This window comes from Moschus berezovskii, chromosome 11 (assembly GCF_049115385.1).
Source record: "Moschus berezovskii isolate FMDL1 chromosome 11, NW_MosBer_1.0, whole genome shotgun sequence".
Taxonomy (NCBI): Eukaryota; Metazoa; Chordata; class Mammalia; order Artiodactyla; family Moschidae; genus Moschus; species Moschus berezovskii.
The window spans coordinates 32652744-32668245 of NC_142470.1; the positions used below are offsets into that span (position 1 = coordinate 32652744).

At 40.4% G+C, this 15502-nt stretch overlaps 1 protein-coding gene across 2 annotated transcripts in view; it reads right to left on the reverse strand.

The window, feature by feature from the left end:
* Positions 1-254: 254 nt before the first annotated feature.
* DNAJC27 (DnaJ heat shock protein family (Hsp40) member C27) overlaps positions 255-15502 on the reverse strand; it is a 39824-nt gene continuing 24576 nt past the window's right edge. The window contains exons 6-8 of one of the 2 annotated variants that reach the window (XR_008682494.2): positions 7106-7266; positions 4948-5135; positions 255-1618 (exon numbers count right to left, since the gene is read on the reverse strand). Coding sequence is in view for 1 of the 2 variants with exons in the window: in XM_055400431.2 (XP_055256406.1) it covers positions 5003-5135; positions 7106-7266 (294 nt within the window). In the remaining variant the exon portion in view is untranslated. Of the gene's footprint in view, positions 5136-7105; positions 7267-15502 lie in introns of both variants that reach the window. The other variant, XM_055400431.2, reaches the window with a different exon arrangement.

Consider the following 15502-nt stretch of genomic DNA (forward strand, 5'->3'; position numbering starts at 1 on the left):
ATATTAGAAGTGCCCCTGACAGGCAAAAGGAAACAAAAAAGCTAGATAAAACTGTGAATCTTAAATTGATCCTCAAACAAAATGAGTAAACCTAATTCTTCTCAGTTTACAGTTGGTTATTATTGTTTTAAAACAGAAACACCAAGTATCTGGATATACTTAATATATAAAATGTCACACTTTATTTATCAAGTACTATACCAGTCTACAGACCATAACTTTATCATTCCTGCTTATGACCCTTAATGTCTATTATTTTCTAATATCCTTTTGGTTGCAAGTAACAGAAAGCAAACTCCAACAAACTTAAGCAGAAAACAGGGGAGTGGAGATTGATTGGGAGGATTCTGGGGTGGCTGATAGGCTTGTAGAGCAGCCAGTTCAGGGGACCCTGGGGACTGGAAGGAACATCTTTACTATACAGATACGGTCTCTTTCTGAATGTCTGTTTCATTCGCTCTGATTTTTTCCATGAGGTTGGAATCACGGTTGCCAGCATCAGCAGGACTCCTCCTATCTTTCTCTCCTGAGAGAAAGTCTGTCTTCCTCAATTCCAACTAGAAAGAGCTCAGGTGGTGGTGGTGGTGGTGGTTTAGTCGCTAAGTTGTGTCCAACTCTTGTAACCCCATGGACTTGCCGGGCTCCTCTGTCCATGGGATTCTCCAGGCAAGAATACTGGAGTGGGTTGCCATTTCCTTTTCCAGAGCTTGGGTGGCATTCCCATCTCTTGGGCCAAGCTCTGTGGCCAAGCAGCAAGGGGGAGGTCATAGGAGGATTTGGCAGCTCTGCCTTAGAGCACGTCAGCAGCATGGAGAGGGTAGAGTGGGTCCCCAGGAGTGGAGCGCATTCTCAGGTGATGGTGACTGTCATTTACAATAAAAATTAGAGCTCTGGCTTGAAGCCTTCTCTGTGCTGGCCCTACAAGGCTTTTACTTTCAAATTCTAATTCACCATAGTCTGTTACTTAAGGATTCCTGTTGTCCAGGGACTAATTAGCTGAATTAGACCTGCATTATTAAAATGAGATAACAATAGTTTCATTTGAATTAAAAAGGCAAACATAATATTAGTATCTTTAAGAGAGCAAAAGACTTTCATCACAACTTAATTAAGGTTAGAACAGCCTGAGGGACCAATGAATACCATTTCCTCCATTTTACCCACTGGCAACTAAAGCAAGATGTCTTATCTATCATCTCAGCTGGTAAAGACTGGCTTCTGCTTTAAAGACCAGTGTCTCAACAAATAAGTGCAGCACACAGACCAGTGTTTGGCATTTGGCTTTACTTTATAAAAATACACAACTTAAATACATATGACACTCTCTATACAAGACATAGACAGCTGTTAGCTTTAACATTTTCCATTATTTCAACAGAAAGCAAATACATAAATTACCTCGTAAGAGCAAAGGGTTTCTTTAGAGACTCTGCATTCCTGGGCCAAGGGCGACCATCCTGCTGGCAATTGCTGCAGGAAGGTAACCCAAACTGTCCAGCTTTCCAGCGCTTCATTTCACAACACAGCCTTTATTGCACGGCTTCATATTGCACTGCTTGTCAGACACGATCTAACTCATCCACACCACAAGTTTAAGCTTTCGTCTCCTCTAGAAATGCTTAATGGAAACACCAACATATAAACATTAGTAACTGTCTCTTACAATTGTGCTAGGTACCTATCATGAGAAATATGAACCCTTCTTCCCTTTGCAAAACTTGCAATGGAAGGACGTTAGCTGCATTTCACGGCTCAATTTCTCTGCAAAAGTTTCACAAAAATGTAGTCAGACTCAGAGTGAGCTAGACAAAGTGCAGTGGAGAAGGGAGTAACATTCTAGGGCCCACTGAAATTGCTTAGGGGACAGACACTGACACCCTGTCAAAGGCAATGTGCACACGCCCCCTCACCTTTTCTAACATGAAACCGAAATACGTCCTTCCCCCTTGAGATTCTGCCATTGTTCTTTGAGAAACAGGGACCTTATTACTGATTCACAGCAACCAAGGGCTGCCCATTTTCTCTTTCTTTCAGAAGTTTAGCTGCCTTATCTATGGCTCACTTAGTGAACAGTAAATTAGGTACTAGTTTACCAGTATAAAGAAATAATTACCATTTGAGAATTCAATGCAAAAAAAAAATACTAAAGTGAGTTTCCTGAGGTAAATGTGAGCCTTAAAGAACAGAGTGCAATCTACAGAATCAGAGCAATTTATCTTGGGAAGCAGCACAAAATCTCCAACTCTGGACTTTACCAAGCACACATTTATGCAAAGAAATAAAACAACATTGCTGAAGTAAGAGACACGTTGACAGCTGAGAATACTGATTCAAAAGGAGCCGTGAAAGAGGAACGGAGGAACAAAAGGACGGTATATTTTAAAGTTCTTAGGTAGGTTGGCGATTAATTTCAAAAGCCTCCAGGGATTTCTAACAAGTTTTAAAAGTGTTCATTCTTGGTGACTCAGATGCAGAAGAAATGGCTTTTCTTGAATAACAGCTGTTCAGATTTCTTGTTCTTTTTTGAAAAAACAAGATTCTGTATAAAATTTTTTTTAGCCATTGAAATTATTCTGCTAGTTGTTACTCTCACTGATGTACTGTGCAATCCTAACTGGCTGAAGAATTTTAATAAGGTTGAACTAAAAAATATACATCTGTACCTAGAATTTAAATTAATGCACAGAGGTCTGTAAAATTTTATATGAAGCAGGTCAGGCTTCATTTCATTACTTCTTGATATTCTACTCAGGATTATGGAAATCAGAAAACTTCTAGGACCCTGAACCTTTAACTTTCTTTTCTTTCTTTTCCATAAATGAAGTAGTACATGGCCATTCTTAACATTAGTAATCAAGGTGCTGGGAACTAAGCAAGACCTAAGAATCAAGACCAGGCTAAATGTCAACAAGTCACTCATTACATGAGGATATGAATGGAAGAACTAGAGAACTCTCTCTGCCATAACTGCTCATCTGCACAGTGTAGCTGAATGAGGTGACCCATCTAGTGTTTAATGACAGTGGTGAAAACTGGCACCCGTTTTTACACAGAGTCACATACACAAGTAAGCTGTCATGCCAATGTGGGCTGAGGCCACCATGCACGGTCCCTCATTCATACGACTCCTAAGTTCTGCCACAAGAAGAGATCTATGTTTGTTACTTTAGGCATGATGAAGGCCTACAGCAAAATTAAAGCCCTGGAGAACTTTGGCCTGGGTTTTATAGGCCCAGAAGATAGTTAAAATTAAAAGGCAACAGGAAAATCCCACAAAAAATCATATCTCATATCTCAATTTTACTAAGAAAAAAAAGCATTTTTAATATAAAAATGAAAACTCTTACTAGAAAACAATGCTCTAGTTTCCTGACAACCAGCTCAGTGCTGCCCAAGGGCAGCCACACAAAGCAAAGCTGCTCTGGAGAAGGGAAGGGTTCAGAAGGCTGCAGTGGGTTTGAATTAAATGAAAGTGGTTTTTCTTCTCAGGCAGGAAAAGGCGAATGCTACTTGGCAATCATTATGGGATAGCTGTTTAAAATTCACTGATGGCAAAGTTTTATATACTTTAAAGCTCCAATTAGTGCAGCTTGGTCACAGCTAAAAATCTGAGTAACATGACCATGATGGTGTAACGAACCACGCGGTGACACTATTCTGTGAGCTCTGGAAGGAAGGCCGGGCCTGACACTTGATCTTCACCCATCTCTTGGATACTGAGAGAGAGACGATGGCAAGAGAATGGATTTCAATACGTGAAATTAATTTTCATAATCTGCAGCTTAAAAGTATTACTGATCAGAAATTTGGAACCTAAACAAAGGTAACAGATTCTTCCCACACAGGCCTTAAGATCTCTCCGTCCACCACCCAAAGGATCTATACTTGTCTTTACCAGGCCCCGGCAAAGGCTGCACAGGACAGAGGAGGCAATAGCCAGAAGGCAGGCATTCGAGAAGAGAGACATGGTGGTAGATGTGGTGCCTTAAGAGACAAGGCAGGAACAGAAGAGGGAAGGGGAACTCACACTGACGAGGAAGCGAAGGGAGGCCCCCTGTTGAGACGCACCCCTGCCTTTCCCACCTGTCTTGGCAAATGATGCTGCAACAAGCAAAGGCATAAGCCTCCTATGGGGGCTCTCCTAGGGCATCAGACATGCCCGAACCAGGCAGATCATGCCCTCTGGAGATGTGTGCACAATCCAGTTTGACCTGCAGGCATTTCTGTCTTGGGATCTGACTCCTAACTCCTAGGTGAAGATGTCCCTACAGCTACCAGCACTCATTTCCATGGCCAGGGAAAAGCCTCAGACCCAGGGGCAGGTCTAGCAGCAGCCAGTCTACAAGAACCTGTGGCTACTGCCACCTCTACTCTCTTAGGACTGGCTGGTCTCTACCCCCGGTGATGGAGAAGGGGAATAGAGTGAACGTCAAAAAAGGGCCACTTAGTTCAGGATTGCATCCTCTTGTTTCACTTCCGAAGGGCTGCCAAGAGTTCATTCATTAACTAAGCAGACTGATGCTTAACATATCATTGTAAAGGGGCAACTTGCTTGTAAGGTCACCATACTTTCAGGGGTTCTGCTGTCTGCTTCCATTTTTGTTTTCTTATTCCTCTGATGATGAGTTTTTTTTAATAAAGAAAAAGCAAAACGATCCTCCTATCCTTCTTCCAGAAACTTTGTGGACTTTCCTGAGCAAAGTGCCTAAGCGATGCTATACTGACAGAGCTTACCAACTCATGAGAAAAAGAAAAATCTATCATCATTCAGAAATAGAAAATGAATGATAGTGTATAAGTGGCACTCGGTTCTCTTCATTTTGTCTCTCTGCAAAATGTCTATGACATGGAAACAGGCACCCAAATTACTGATTTACAAATGACAGCACGTGAGTGAAAAGGGCTGTAAGAATTTTGTGGAGGAAAAACCCATGTTGGCTATTTTACCTCAGAGAAAGTCTGTTTGGACTCGAGGCCTACACCTGTCTTTTTTTCCTATTTTCTACTTGATGTTTTTCAGGAGAGCTGTTCGGGCATTCACAACGGCTTTGAAGGCATCTTCACTACCAGGTGCTACACATTTGTCAGGGTGAAGCAGCACAGCAAGTTTCCGATATGCTTTATTGACTTCATCCCTGCAAAGAAAAAGCAGAGCTCTATGTCATTTAGGGAGGTCAGCCCTCACCCTTTGCCCACGGCATTTCAGCTGTGTGGATAACAGAATACCTCTTGCAGTAAGCGTATCCGAAATTATCATTACCATTTCTCAAAGGTGAGACTAAAGGACTGGGAAACAAACAATGGACAAATAATATGTAACATTCAAGTAGAAAAACAGACAATACAAAGTGAATATACAAACATGATCAAATGAAAATAGTGTTGAGCGCCTCACAGGCATTTGGCACTCAGCAAATAATTGCTGATGGAAGCGATGAGGACAAGAGGCCATCAGGGCAGGCCCCCCTGGAGGAGGACTCTGCAAGAAGATGGGGTTCAGGAACTGATCCAGTGATGGGAAACGCAGAGCAGCAGGGAGAGAACTGGCAGAGTCCAGAAAGGAAACGGAGACCCAGCATACAGTTCCAGAAGGAAACAGCAGACAAAGTCAGCCAGGGAGCAGGGTCAGTAAGGGAAAGGCCAAAACGACAAAAAAGCTGAATTTGATACACAATAGTAAAAGTAATATTAGTTGCTCAGTTGTGTCCGACTCTTTGCAACCCTATGGCCTGTAGCCCACTAGGCTCCTCTGTCCATGGAATTCTCCAGGCAAGAATACTGGAGTGGGTGGCTGTTTCCTTCTTCAGAGGATCTTCCCCACCCAGGTATCAAACCCAAGTCTCTTGCATCTCTTGCATGGGCAGGCAGATTCTTTACCACTGTGCCACCTGGGAAGCCCCAAAAGCCACCAATTAACTTTATGCTACAAGGTCATCTGAATTTCGTCAGGTGTTCTAAGCATCCTCAGTAACGCCTGTCAAGTCAAGGGTGACCAATAACTTGTCTCCCTCTGCCCATCCCCTCTTCTCTTCTGAACCTGAAGGCATGCTATAAGACCAAAATGGAAAAGAGATCCTTAATGTTGTTGATGCTGATAAGGCAGTTTTGAGATGTACTTTTTTCTTTTCTGGGAATCAAAGTGAAAAAGTAGAAAGGGAGAAGCATAGGGAGGAAAGCTATGGTGCAAAATAAAAAGATCTGATAACTCCAATAATATGCATAGTAACAGTATTATTATAGAGTTAAAAGTGAGATAACAATTGAGAGTTCTTAGGAGAGTAGATTCGAAGAGTTCTAATCACAAGGAAAAAACTTTTTTTTTTCTTTATCTCTATGAGATGATGGATGTTCACTAAACTTATTTCGGTAATTATTTCACAATGTATGTAAGTTAAATCATCATGCTATACACCTTAACCTTATACAGTGTTTTATGTCAATTATATTTCAATAAGACTAGGGAAAAAGTTACATAATCATACTAGGTAATGATTTCTTTCATGAAGAGTAGTGATTGTATTTCTTTTTCTCCAAAATAATTATTTTGGCTAAAATAAAATAGTTTAGTATAAACACACACAGATGAGGAACTACAGTGATTTTTGAGAGACAGAGTCAGAGATAGGAAGACACACAGGTTCCGGGTCAGGAACCAATTCTACCACTAACTCCTGGAGTCCCTGGCTGTGTTTTCAGTTTCCCTGAGTCCCCGTTTTCCCACTTATGAAATGAAGTGTTTCAACAAGTTGATTGCTAACATGCTTTCTTTTTCAAAAATTCTATGCTTTAAGAACTCTCTTTTGTGATTATATGTGTATATATTTGAGCTTACACTTGTTTCTAGACTCTTGGTCAACAAAAGCAGAGAATATCATTTCAAAAGGTACTCACACAATATACACATGACATAGTTCCCACATCAGGCAACTGTGCCCTCTATTTTCCTCCTTTGGTATTTACTTAACTCAGTGAAGGAGTAGTGTTAAGTAATCTATTTCCACACATCTTCATATTTCTAGCCCATTACAAGAAGATATCACACTATATTCTGATGGCTGAATCTTTATAACAGAAGGCAGCACTAGTATCTGAGAGCACTGCTTACCTTGAGGCCCCAGGTTTGACTCCCAACATGTCCCAACTGTCTTTACTACTTCGAATTCTGCGAATGGTGTCTGCTTGTTCTTTGGTGAAACTAGCACTGCTATTTGTGTTAGGACGTTTTCCGCCATTTTCACATAAATCAACTATGGATATATAAAAGGTCTGCAAAAAGAAGACACATCCCAGAGGAGAATTAATTTGGGGAAAATAGGAATTCTTTCTAGGCATCAACTTAAAGAATTTTAATATAGTCCAATAACTTAAAATTCACAATAAAGCAAATATACCTTTTTTCTTTTATACTAATACATAAATGTAGAACATATATGTATATTATATTATATTTAAGCACACAAAAAGTATAAGAATTTAAATGGCTTATGATCCTACTCTCAGATAAGTCATCAGTTCAGTTCAGTTCAGTTGCTCAGTCTTTGCGACCCCATGAATCGCAGCACGCCAGGCCTCCCTGTCCATCACCAATTCCCGGAGTTCACTCAACCTCATGTCCATCGAGTCAGTGATGCCATCCAGCCATCTCACCTCTGTCGTTCCCTTCTCCTCCTGTCCCCAATCCCTCCCAGCATCAGAGTCTTTTCCAGTGAGTCAACTCTTTGCATCAGGTGGCCAAAGAATTGGAGCTTCAGCTTCAGCATCAGTCCTTCCAATGAACACCCAGGATTGATCTCCCTTAGAATGGACTGGCTGGATCTCCTTGCAGTCCAAGGGACTCTCAAGAGTCTTCTCCAGCACCACAGTTCAAAAGCATCAATTCTTTGGCTTTCTTCACAGTCCAACTCTCACATCCATTCATGACCACTGGAAAAACCATAGCCTTGACTAGACGGACTTTGTTGGCAAAGTAATGTTTCTGCTTTTTAATATACTATCAAGGTTGGTCATAACTTTCCTTCCAAGGAGCAAGCGTCTTTTAATTTCATGGCTGCAATCAGCATCTGCAGTGATTTTGGAGCCCCCAAAAAGAAAGTCTGACACTGTTTCTCCATCTATTTCCCATGAAGTGATGGGACCAGATGCCATGATCTTTGTTTTCTGAATGTTGAGCTTTAAGCCAACTTTTTTACTCTCCTCTTTCACTTTAATCAAAAGGCTTTTTAGTTCCTCTTCACTTTCTGCCATAAGGGTGGTGTCACCTGCATATCTGAGGTTATTGATGTTTCTCCCAGCAATCTCAATTCCAGCTTGTGCTTCTTCCAGCCCAGCGTTCCTCATGATGTACTCTGCATATAAGTTAAATAAGCAGGGTGACAATATACAGCCTTGACGTACTCCTTTTCCTATTTGGAACCAGTCTGTTGTCCCATGTACAGTTCTAATTGTTGCTTCCTGACCTGCATATAGGTTTCTCAAGAGGCAGGTCAGGTATTCCCATCTCTTTCAGAATTTTCCACAGTCTATTGTGATCCAAACAGTCAAAGGCTTTGGCATAGTCAATACTTGAAATTAGTATAGTATATTTGTATATTAGTATATAAATATTATTAGAAAAATTCAAATAGTAGAAAAAGTGTAAAATGAAAACTGTCTCCCTGCCCCTCCAGTTCCTCTCCTTGTGGTAAACCATTGTTAATACATTTTCTCAGTATCCTTCCAGAATAATTTTCTCTCAGTACCAGTACACATATCCAAGCCCAAAGTATTTACATAAAAGAGAGCAGAATTAAACACACTGCTGAGCACCTTGTAACTTTTTTCACATAATAATAAATCTTAGAATCTTTCTCTAGCTGCATATAGACTCTTCCTCCCTTTTCATGACTGTTCAATATTCCACTGTGTGACTGACTGTACTCATAATTTACAGGTCAACTGTTTCCAATTTTGTGTCACACGGTGCTTGGAATATATTTTTATGGGTACATATCTCTGCACACTTGTGGGAATACTGTTTCAGAATAAATTTCTGAAAGCAAAACTGCTGAATAAAAGTGTGTGTGCATTTTACTTTCTGATTTTGACCACTGTCATACAAAAAGGCCATACCAGTTTATACTCTCCTCACAGTGAATGGGAATGCCTACTTCCCCATACTCTCTTCAATATTGGGCATTATCATATATCTTCATTTTTGCCAATCTGATGTTATCTCACAGTTTTTATTGCCATTTCTTTAATTATAAGGGAGATTGCATATCTTTTCATATGCTTATAGGTCTTTTCTTATTCTGTAAACTGTTAATATTTTTTTCTATTTTATGTTTTTCAAAGTGAAAATTATTTTGTGATCCTGTTCATATTTCACGCCTCGTGCAAATAACTTCACTCAAAATACTCATTTAATACATTATGGCTACTTTTAAATTGCTAACTGTATAAAGCTTCCCCATCTTTGACTGCAAAGAATATAATCAATCTGATTTCGGTATTGACCATCTGGTGATGTCCTTGTATAGAATCTTCTCTTGTGTTGTTGGAAGAGAGTATTTGCTATAACCAGTGTGTCCTCTTGGCAAAATTCTGTTAGCCTTTGACCTGCTTCGTTTTGTAATCCAAGGCCAAATTTGCCTATTACTCCAGGTTTCTCTTGACTTCCTACTTTTGCATTCCAGTCCCCTATAATGAAAAGGACATCTTTTTTGGGTGTTAGTTCTAGAAGATTTTATAGGTCTTCACAGAACCGTTCAACTTCAGCTTCTTCAGGATCACTGGTCGGGGCATAGCCTTGGAAAACTGTGATATTGAATGGTTTGCCTTGGAAATGAACACAGATCACTCTGTCATTTTTGAGATTGCATTCAAGTACTGCATTTCAGACTCCTGTTGATTATGATGGCTGCTCCCTTTCTTCTAAGGAATTCTTGCCCACAGTAGTAGATATAATGGTAATCTGAGTTAAATTCACCCATTCCAGTCCATTTTAGTTCGCTGATTCCTAAAATGTCAATGTTCACTCTTGCCATCTCCTGTCTGACCAGTTCCAATTTACCTTGATTCATGACCTCACATTGCAGGTTCCTATACAATATTGTTCTTTACAGCATCGGACTTTACTTCCATCACTAGTCATATCCACAACTTGGGTGTTGTTTTTGCTTTGGCTCGGTCTCTTCATTCTTTCTGGAGTTATTTCTCCACTGATCTCCAGTAGCATACTGGGCACCTACCAACCTGAGGAATTCATCTTTCAGTGTCCTATCTTTTTGCCCTTTCATACTGTTCATGGGGTTCTCAGGGCAAGAATACTAAAGAGGTTTGCCATTCCCTTCTCTAGTGGACCAGATTTTGTCAGAACTCTCCACCATGACCTGTCCATCTTGGGTGGCCCTACACAGCATGGCTCATAGTTTCATTGAGTTAGATAAGGCTGTGGTTCATGTGACCAGATTAGTTAGTTTTCTGTGATTGTGGTTTTCACTCTGTCTGCCCTCTGATGGAGAAGGATAAGAGACTTATGGAAGCTTCCTGATGGGAGAGACTGACTAAGGGGGAAACTGAGTCTTGTTCTGACAGGCAGGGCCATGCTCAATGAATCTTTAATCCAATTTATGCTCTATATAGTCAGCAAGAACAAGACCGGGAGCTGACTGTGGCTCAGATCATGACTCTTTATTGCCAAATTCAGACTTAAATTGAAGAAAGTAGGGAAAACCACTAGACCATTCAGGTATGACCTAAATCAAATCCCTTACGATTATACAGTGGAAGTGAGAAACAGATTCAAGGGATTAGATTGGATAGACAGAGTGCCTGAAGAACTATGGATGAAGGTTCGTGACACTGTACAGGAGGCAGTGATCAAGACCATCCCCAAGAAAAAGAAATGGAAAAAAACAAAATGGTTGTCTGAGGAGGCCTTATAAATAACTGAGAAAAGAAAAGACGCAAAAGGCAAAGGGGGAAAGGAAAGATTGAATGCAGAGTTCCAAAGAATAGCAAGGAGAGATAAGAAAGCCTTCCTCAGTGATGAATACAAAGAAATAGAGGAAAACAACAGAATGGAAAAGACTAGCGATCTCGTCAAGAAAATCAGAGATACCGAGTGAACATTTCATGCAAAGATGGGCACAATAAAGGACAGAAATGGTAGTGACATAACAGAAGCAGAAGATATTAAGAAGAGGTGGCAAGAATACACAGAAGAATTATACAAAAAAGATCTTATTGACCCAGATAACCACAATGGTGTGATTATCCACCTAGAGCCAGACATCCTGGAATGCAAAGTCAGCTGGGCCTTTGGAAGCATCACTACAAACAAAGCTAGTGGAGGTGATGAAATTCCAGTTGAGCTATTTCAAATCCTAAAAGAAAGTGCTGTACTCAACATGCCAGCAAATTTGGAAAACTTAGCAGTGGCCACAAGACTGGAACAGGTCAGTTTGCATTCCAATCCCAAAGAAAGCAAGGCCAAAGAATGTTCAAACTACTGCACAACTGCACTCATCTCACACACTAGCAAAGCAATGCTCAAAATTCTCCAACCCAGACTTCAGCAGTATGTGAACCGTGAACTTCTAGATGTTCAAGCTGGATTTAGAAAAGGCAGAGGAACCAGAGATCAAATTGCCAACATCCGCTGGATCATGGAAAAAGCAAGAGAGTTCCAGAAAAACATCTGCTTTATTGACTATGCCAAAGCCTTCAACTGTGTGGATCACCACAAACTGTGGAAAATTCTTAAAGAGATGGGAATACCAGATCATCTGACCTGCCTTCTGAGAAATCTATATACAGGTCAGGAAGCAACAGTTAGAAATGGACATGGAACAACAGACTAGTTCCATATCGGGAAAGGAGTACATCAAGGCTGTATGTTGTCACCCTGTTTATTTAACTTATATTCAGAGTAAATCATGAGAAATGCCAGGCTGGATGAAGTACAAGATGGAATCAAGATTGCCAGGAGAAATATCAGTAACCTCAAATATGCAGATGACACCACCCTTATGGCAGAAAGCGAAGATGAACTAAAGAGCCTCTTGATGAAAGTGAAAGAGAGTGAAAAAGTTGGCTTAAAACTCAACATTCAGAAAACTAAGATCATGGCATCTGGTCCCATCACTTTATGGCAAATAGATGGGGAAACAATGGAAACTGACAGACTTTCTTTTTGGGGGCTCCAAAATCACAGCAGATGTTAACTGCAGCCATGGAATCAAAAGATTCTTGCTCCTTGGAAGAAAAGTTATGACCAACCTAGATAGCATATTAAAAAGCAAAGACATTACCAACAAAGATCCGTCTAGTCAAAGCTATAGTTTTTCCAGTAGTCACGTATGGATGTGAGAGTTGGACTATAAAGAAAGCTGAGAGCTGAAGAACTGATGTTTTTGAACTGTGGTGTTGGAGAAGACTCTTGAGAGTCCCCTGGACAGCAAAGAGACCCAACCAGTCTATCCCAAATGAAATCAGTCCTGAATATTCATTAGAAGGACTGATGCTGAAGCTGGAGCTCCAGTACTTTGGCCACCTGATGCAAAGAACTGACTCATTAGAAAAGACCCTGATGCTGGGAAAGATTGAAGGTGGGAAGAGAAGGGGATGACAGAGAATGAGGTGGTTGGATGGCATCACCGACTCAATGGACATGAGTTTGAGTAGGCTCTGGGAGTTGGTGATGGACGGTGTGCTGCAATCCATGGGGTCGCAAAGAGTCAGACATGACTGAGTGACTGAACTGACTTTTAAATTGACTTATCTCCTCATCCCTCCATTTTTTAAAATCTCCTTTCCCCCTTTTCTTAAATTTTTGGCTGCACCCAGAGGAATGTGGGACCTTAGTTTCCTGACCAGGGATCAAACCTATGACCCTTACAATGGAAGGTGGAGTCTCAACCACTGGACCACCAGGGAAGTCCTTCCTCCTTTTTTGTTCAGCTATTTCTACAGTTACTATTATCATATAATTTTTTTTCTTTCTCTTTGACGTCTCTTTCTTATCTCCAGTATCAGCTAAATTGACTTGGCAATCGAAACAAGAAACCTTGACATGTGAAAAGGGGTGTCAAAGGAAAAGCTTCTAGATACCAAGACAAGAGAAGTGCTGACTTAATTTTAGTCTATCTTAATATTACTCTGTGCTAACAGTGTAAGATAAAACAAAGTTCCTTCCATAAAGTGTCTATTAAGTAATAGGAAACAAAGAAAGTACTTATTAAACTGAACCAGCAGGAAAGTACTACTTCTAAGTACTTATAGAATTGTTTTATTATACTCTTTATTAGCCTTTAAAAAAAAAAAACAAACAGACTAATTATTCACTAATTCTACCCTAGATTTATCTAAAAAATAAAAGCAACCTAATAGGGAACATAGTTTCCAGATGTTTGCCTGTGCTTATGTATCAGTAATGTTTTCTACTAGTCTATAAGTTAACCTAAAATATAAACCCTCACAAATTTCTGAGGGATTTATTCATAACAAGTAATGTAATAGAAGGCCAGCTGTGGTGTGATATACAGAATACTGGAACTGAAGTCAAAAGTCTCTTCAAACTCCTTGTCTGAGTGCCAGCCATGTTGGAATCATGGGAACATCCTGTCAAACAACCATAAAAGTAAATATATGAGGCAACTCCTTTCAGGTAGTGGACAAGGGTAAGACTGCTCCTTTGTCTTCTACCTGAGTCCATTTCCTACCACGTCACAGAATGCTAGGGTCTAAGAAGACACAAAGTCCCACTGAGCTAAGGAGGCAGAGGTCAGAGCTTGAGGATGCTGAAGTGGCTGGAATCTGCAGAGCAGGGCCTTGGATAGGAGGGAGCTGGGCCCCAAGAAGCCCATGTGGGGGTTCCCTACTAGTTTGTAGCTGATGGCTAGGCTCTATATGCATAGGAAGAAATCACCTGAGGCTTACCAGATAACCACTATTGAGAGATTGAGAACAGAACTGACTAGTGGTGTGAGGAGAAGAGCCATTCTGGGTATACTAGAGTTTGCCTCTAGTGAGACAGACTCCCTGGAGGCAGACTCATGAAAGGGGGAAAGACTCACTAGTGAGAGAGACATCCTTAACACCTCATTAATACCCCTGGCTTCCAGTTGAGATGCCACAAAAAGGATATGCCTTAGGAGTTAGACTCAGCCTAATGAAGTGAAGTCGCTCAGTTGTGTCCGACTCTTTGTGACCCCATGGACTGCAGTCTGCCAGGCTCCTCCCTCCATGGGATTCTCCAGGCAAGAGTACTGGAGTGGGGTGCCATTTCCTTCTCCAGGGGATCTTCCCGACCCAGGGATCGAACCCGGGTCTCCCACACTGCAGGCAGAGGCTCTACCCTCTGAGCCACCAGGGAAGCCCTAACAAAACCTAAAACCAAGAATCGACAAGATTTGCAAGAGGGACAGAATTTGGAGGCTGAGTCCAAATTAGACTAGAAGAGTTTTGAACACACTTTGGGCTTCCTTCTGAGCCTAACTATTAAAGCAAAAGAGTGAAGCCTACACAAATTCAGTGTAATCTGTCAACAACTGAACTGCCTGCTGAACCAAAAATCAACATTCCTTTGACGAAAATAAACAAACTGAGTCTCTACAGTGTATTATCTACAATGTCTGGTATTAAATAAAAAGTCACTACTCATACAAAGAAACAATAATGTGATCCATAGTCAGGAAAAAAAGTAGTCCATAGAAACTGAACCCAAGATGGTTCAGATATTGAACAAAAACTGTAAAGCAGCTATTATATATTTCAAAGAGATAAAGAAAAATATGTTCAAAATAAGTAAAGAGAGAATCTCAGCAGAAAACTGGGAACTATACCAAAGAACCAAATGCAAATTCTAGAACTGGAAAGCAGTGAATTGAAAACTTCACTTGGTAGATTTAACAGATTGAAATCAGATCAATAGAGATTATGCAATCTAAAAGACAGAGGAAAAATGGAAAAAAAAATAGTCTCAACGACTACAGGAAAACTCAAATATCTTTAAAGAGCTGAAAAGACATTTAAGAGTTAAGTGCTGAAAGACATTGAGACAGTTACTTATACCTCTTGGACAAATCACTACAACTCTTGGATGTCTCATATCTGAAATGAGAATGATACCTGGCACACATTGTTAAGAGTCTCAAGTGAGATGAAACAGGTAAACTTCTCCAGAATTGTAAAGTACTATTCAAATAGTTAGGTATCATTACTGTACACATATTGGTACATACTCACATAGGTCTATGTACTCAAAGGACTAGAAAAGTGGCAAAACAGCATCAACCATGTTTGGTCTTGAAATAGATTCTACTCATGCCAAATTCAGTCTGTCAGCCAAGGATGAAACCTGTCTTCTAGTAGGAGGGATGACATCTTGTGAGAAGGAGATTCAGTACAAAAGATTAAATGAAATCCCACTCGGTAATTAAGAACAACTCTTTATAGTATAGCTACATTATTTGAAATGCTAAAAATTCCTAAAATATCAGATATATTCATAAGAAAAAAT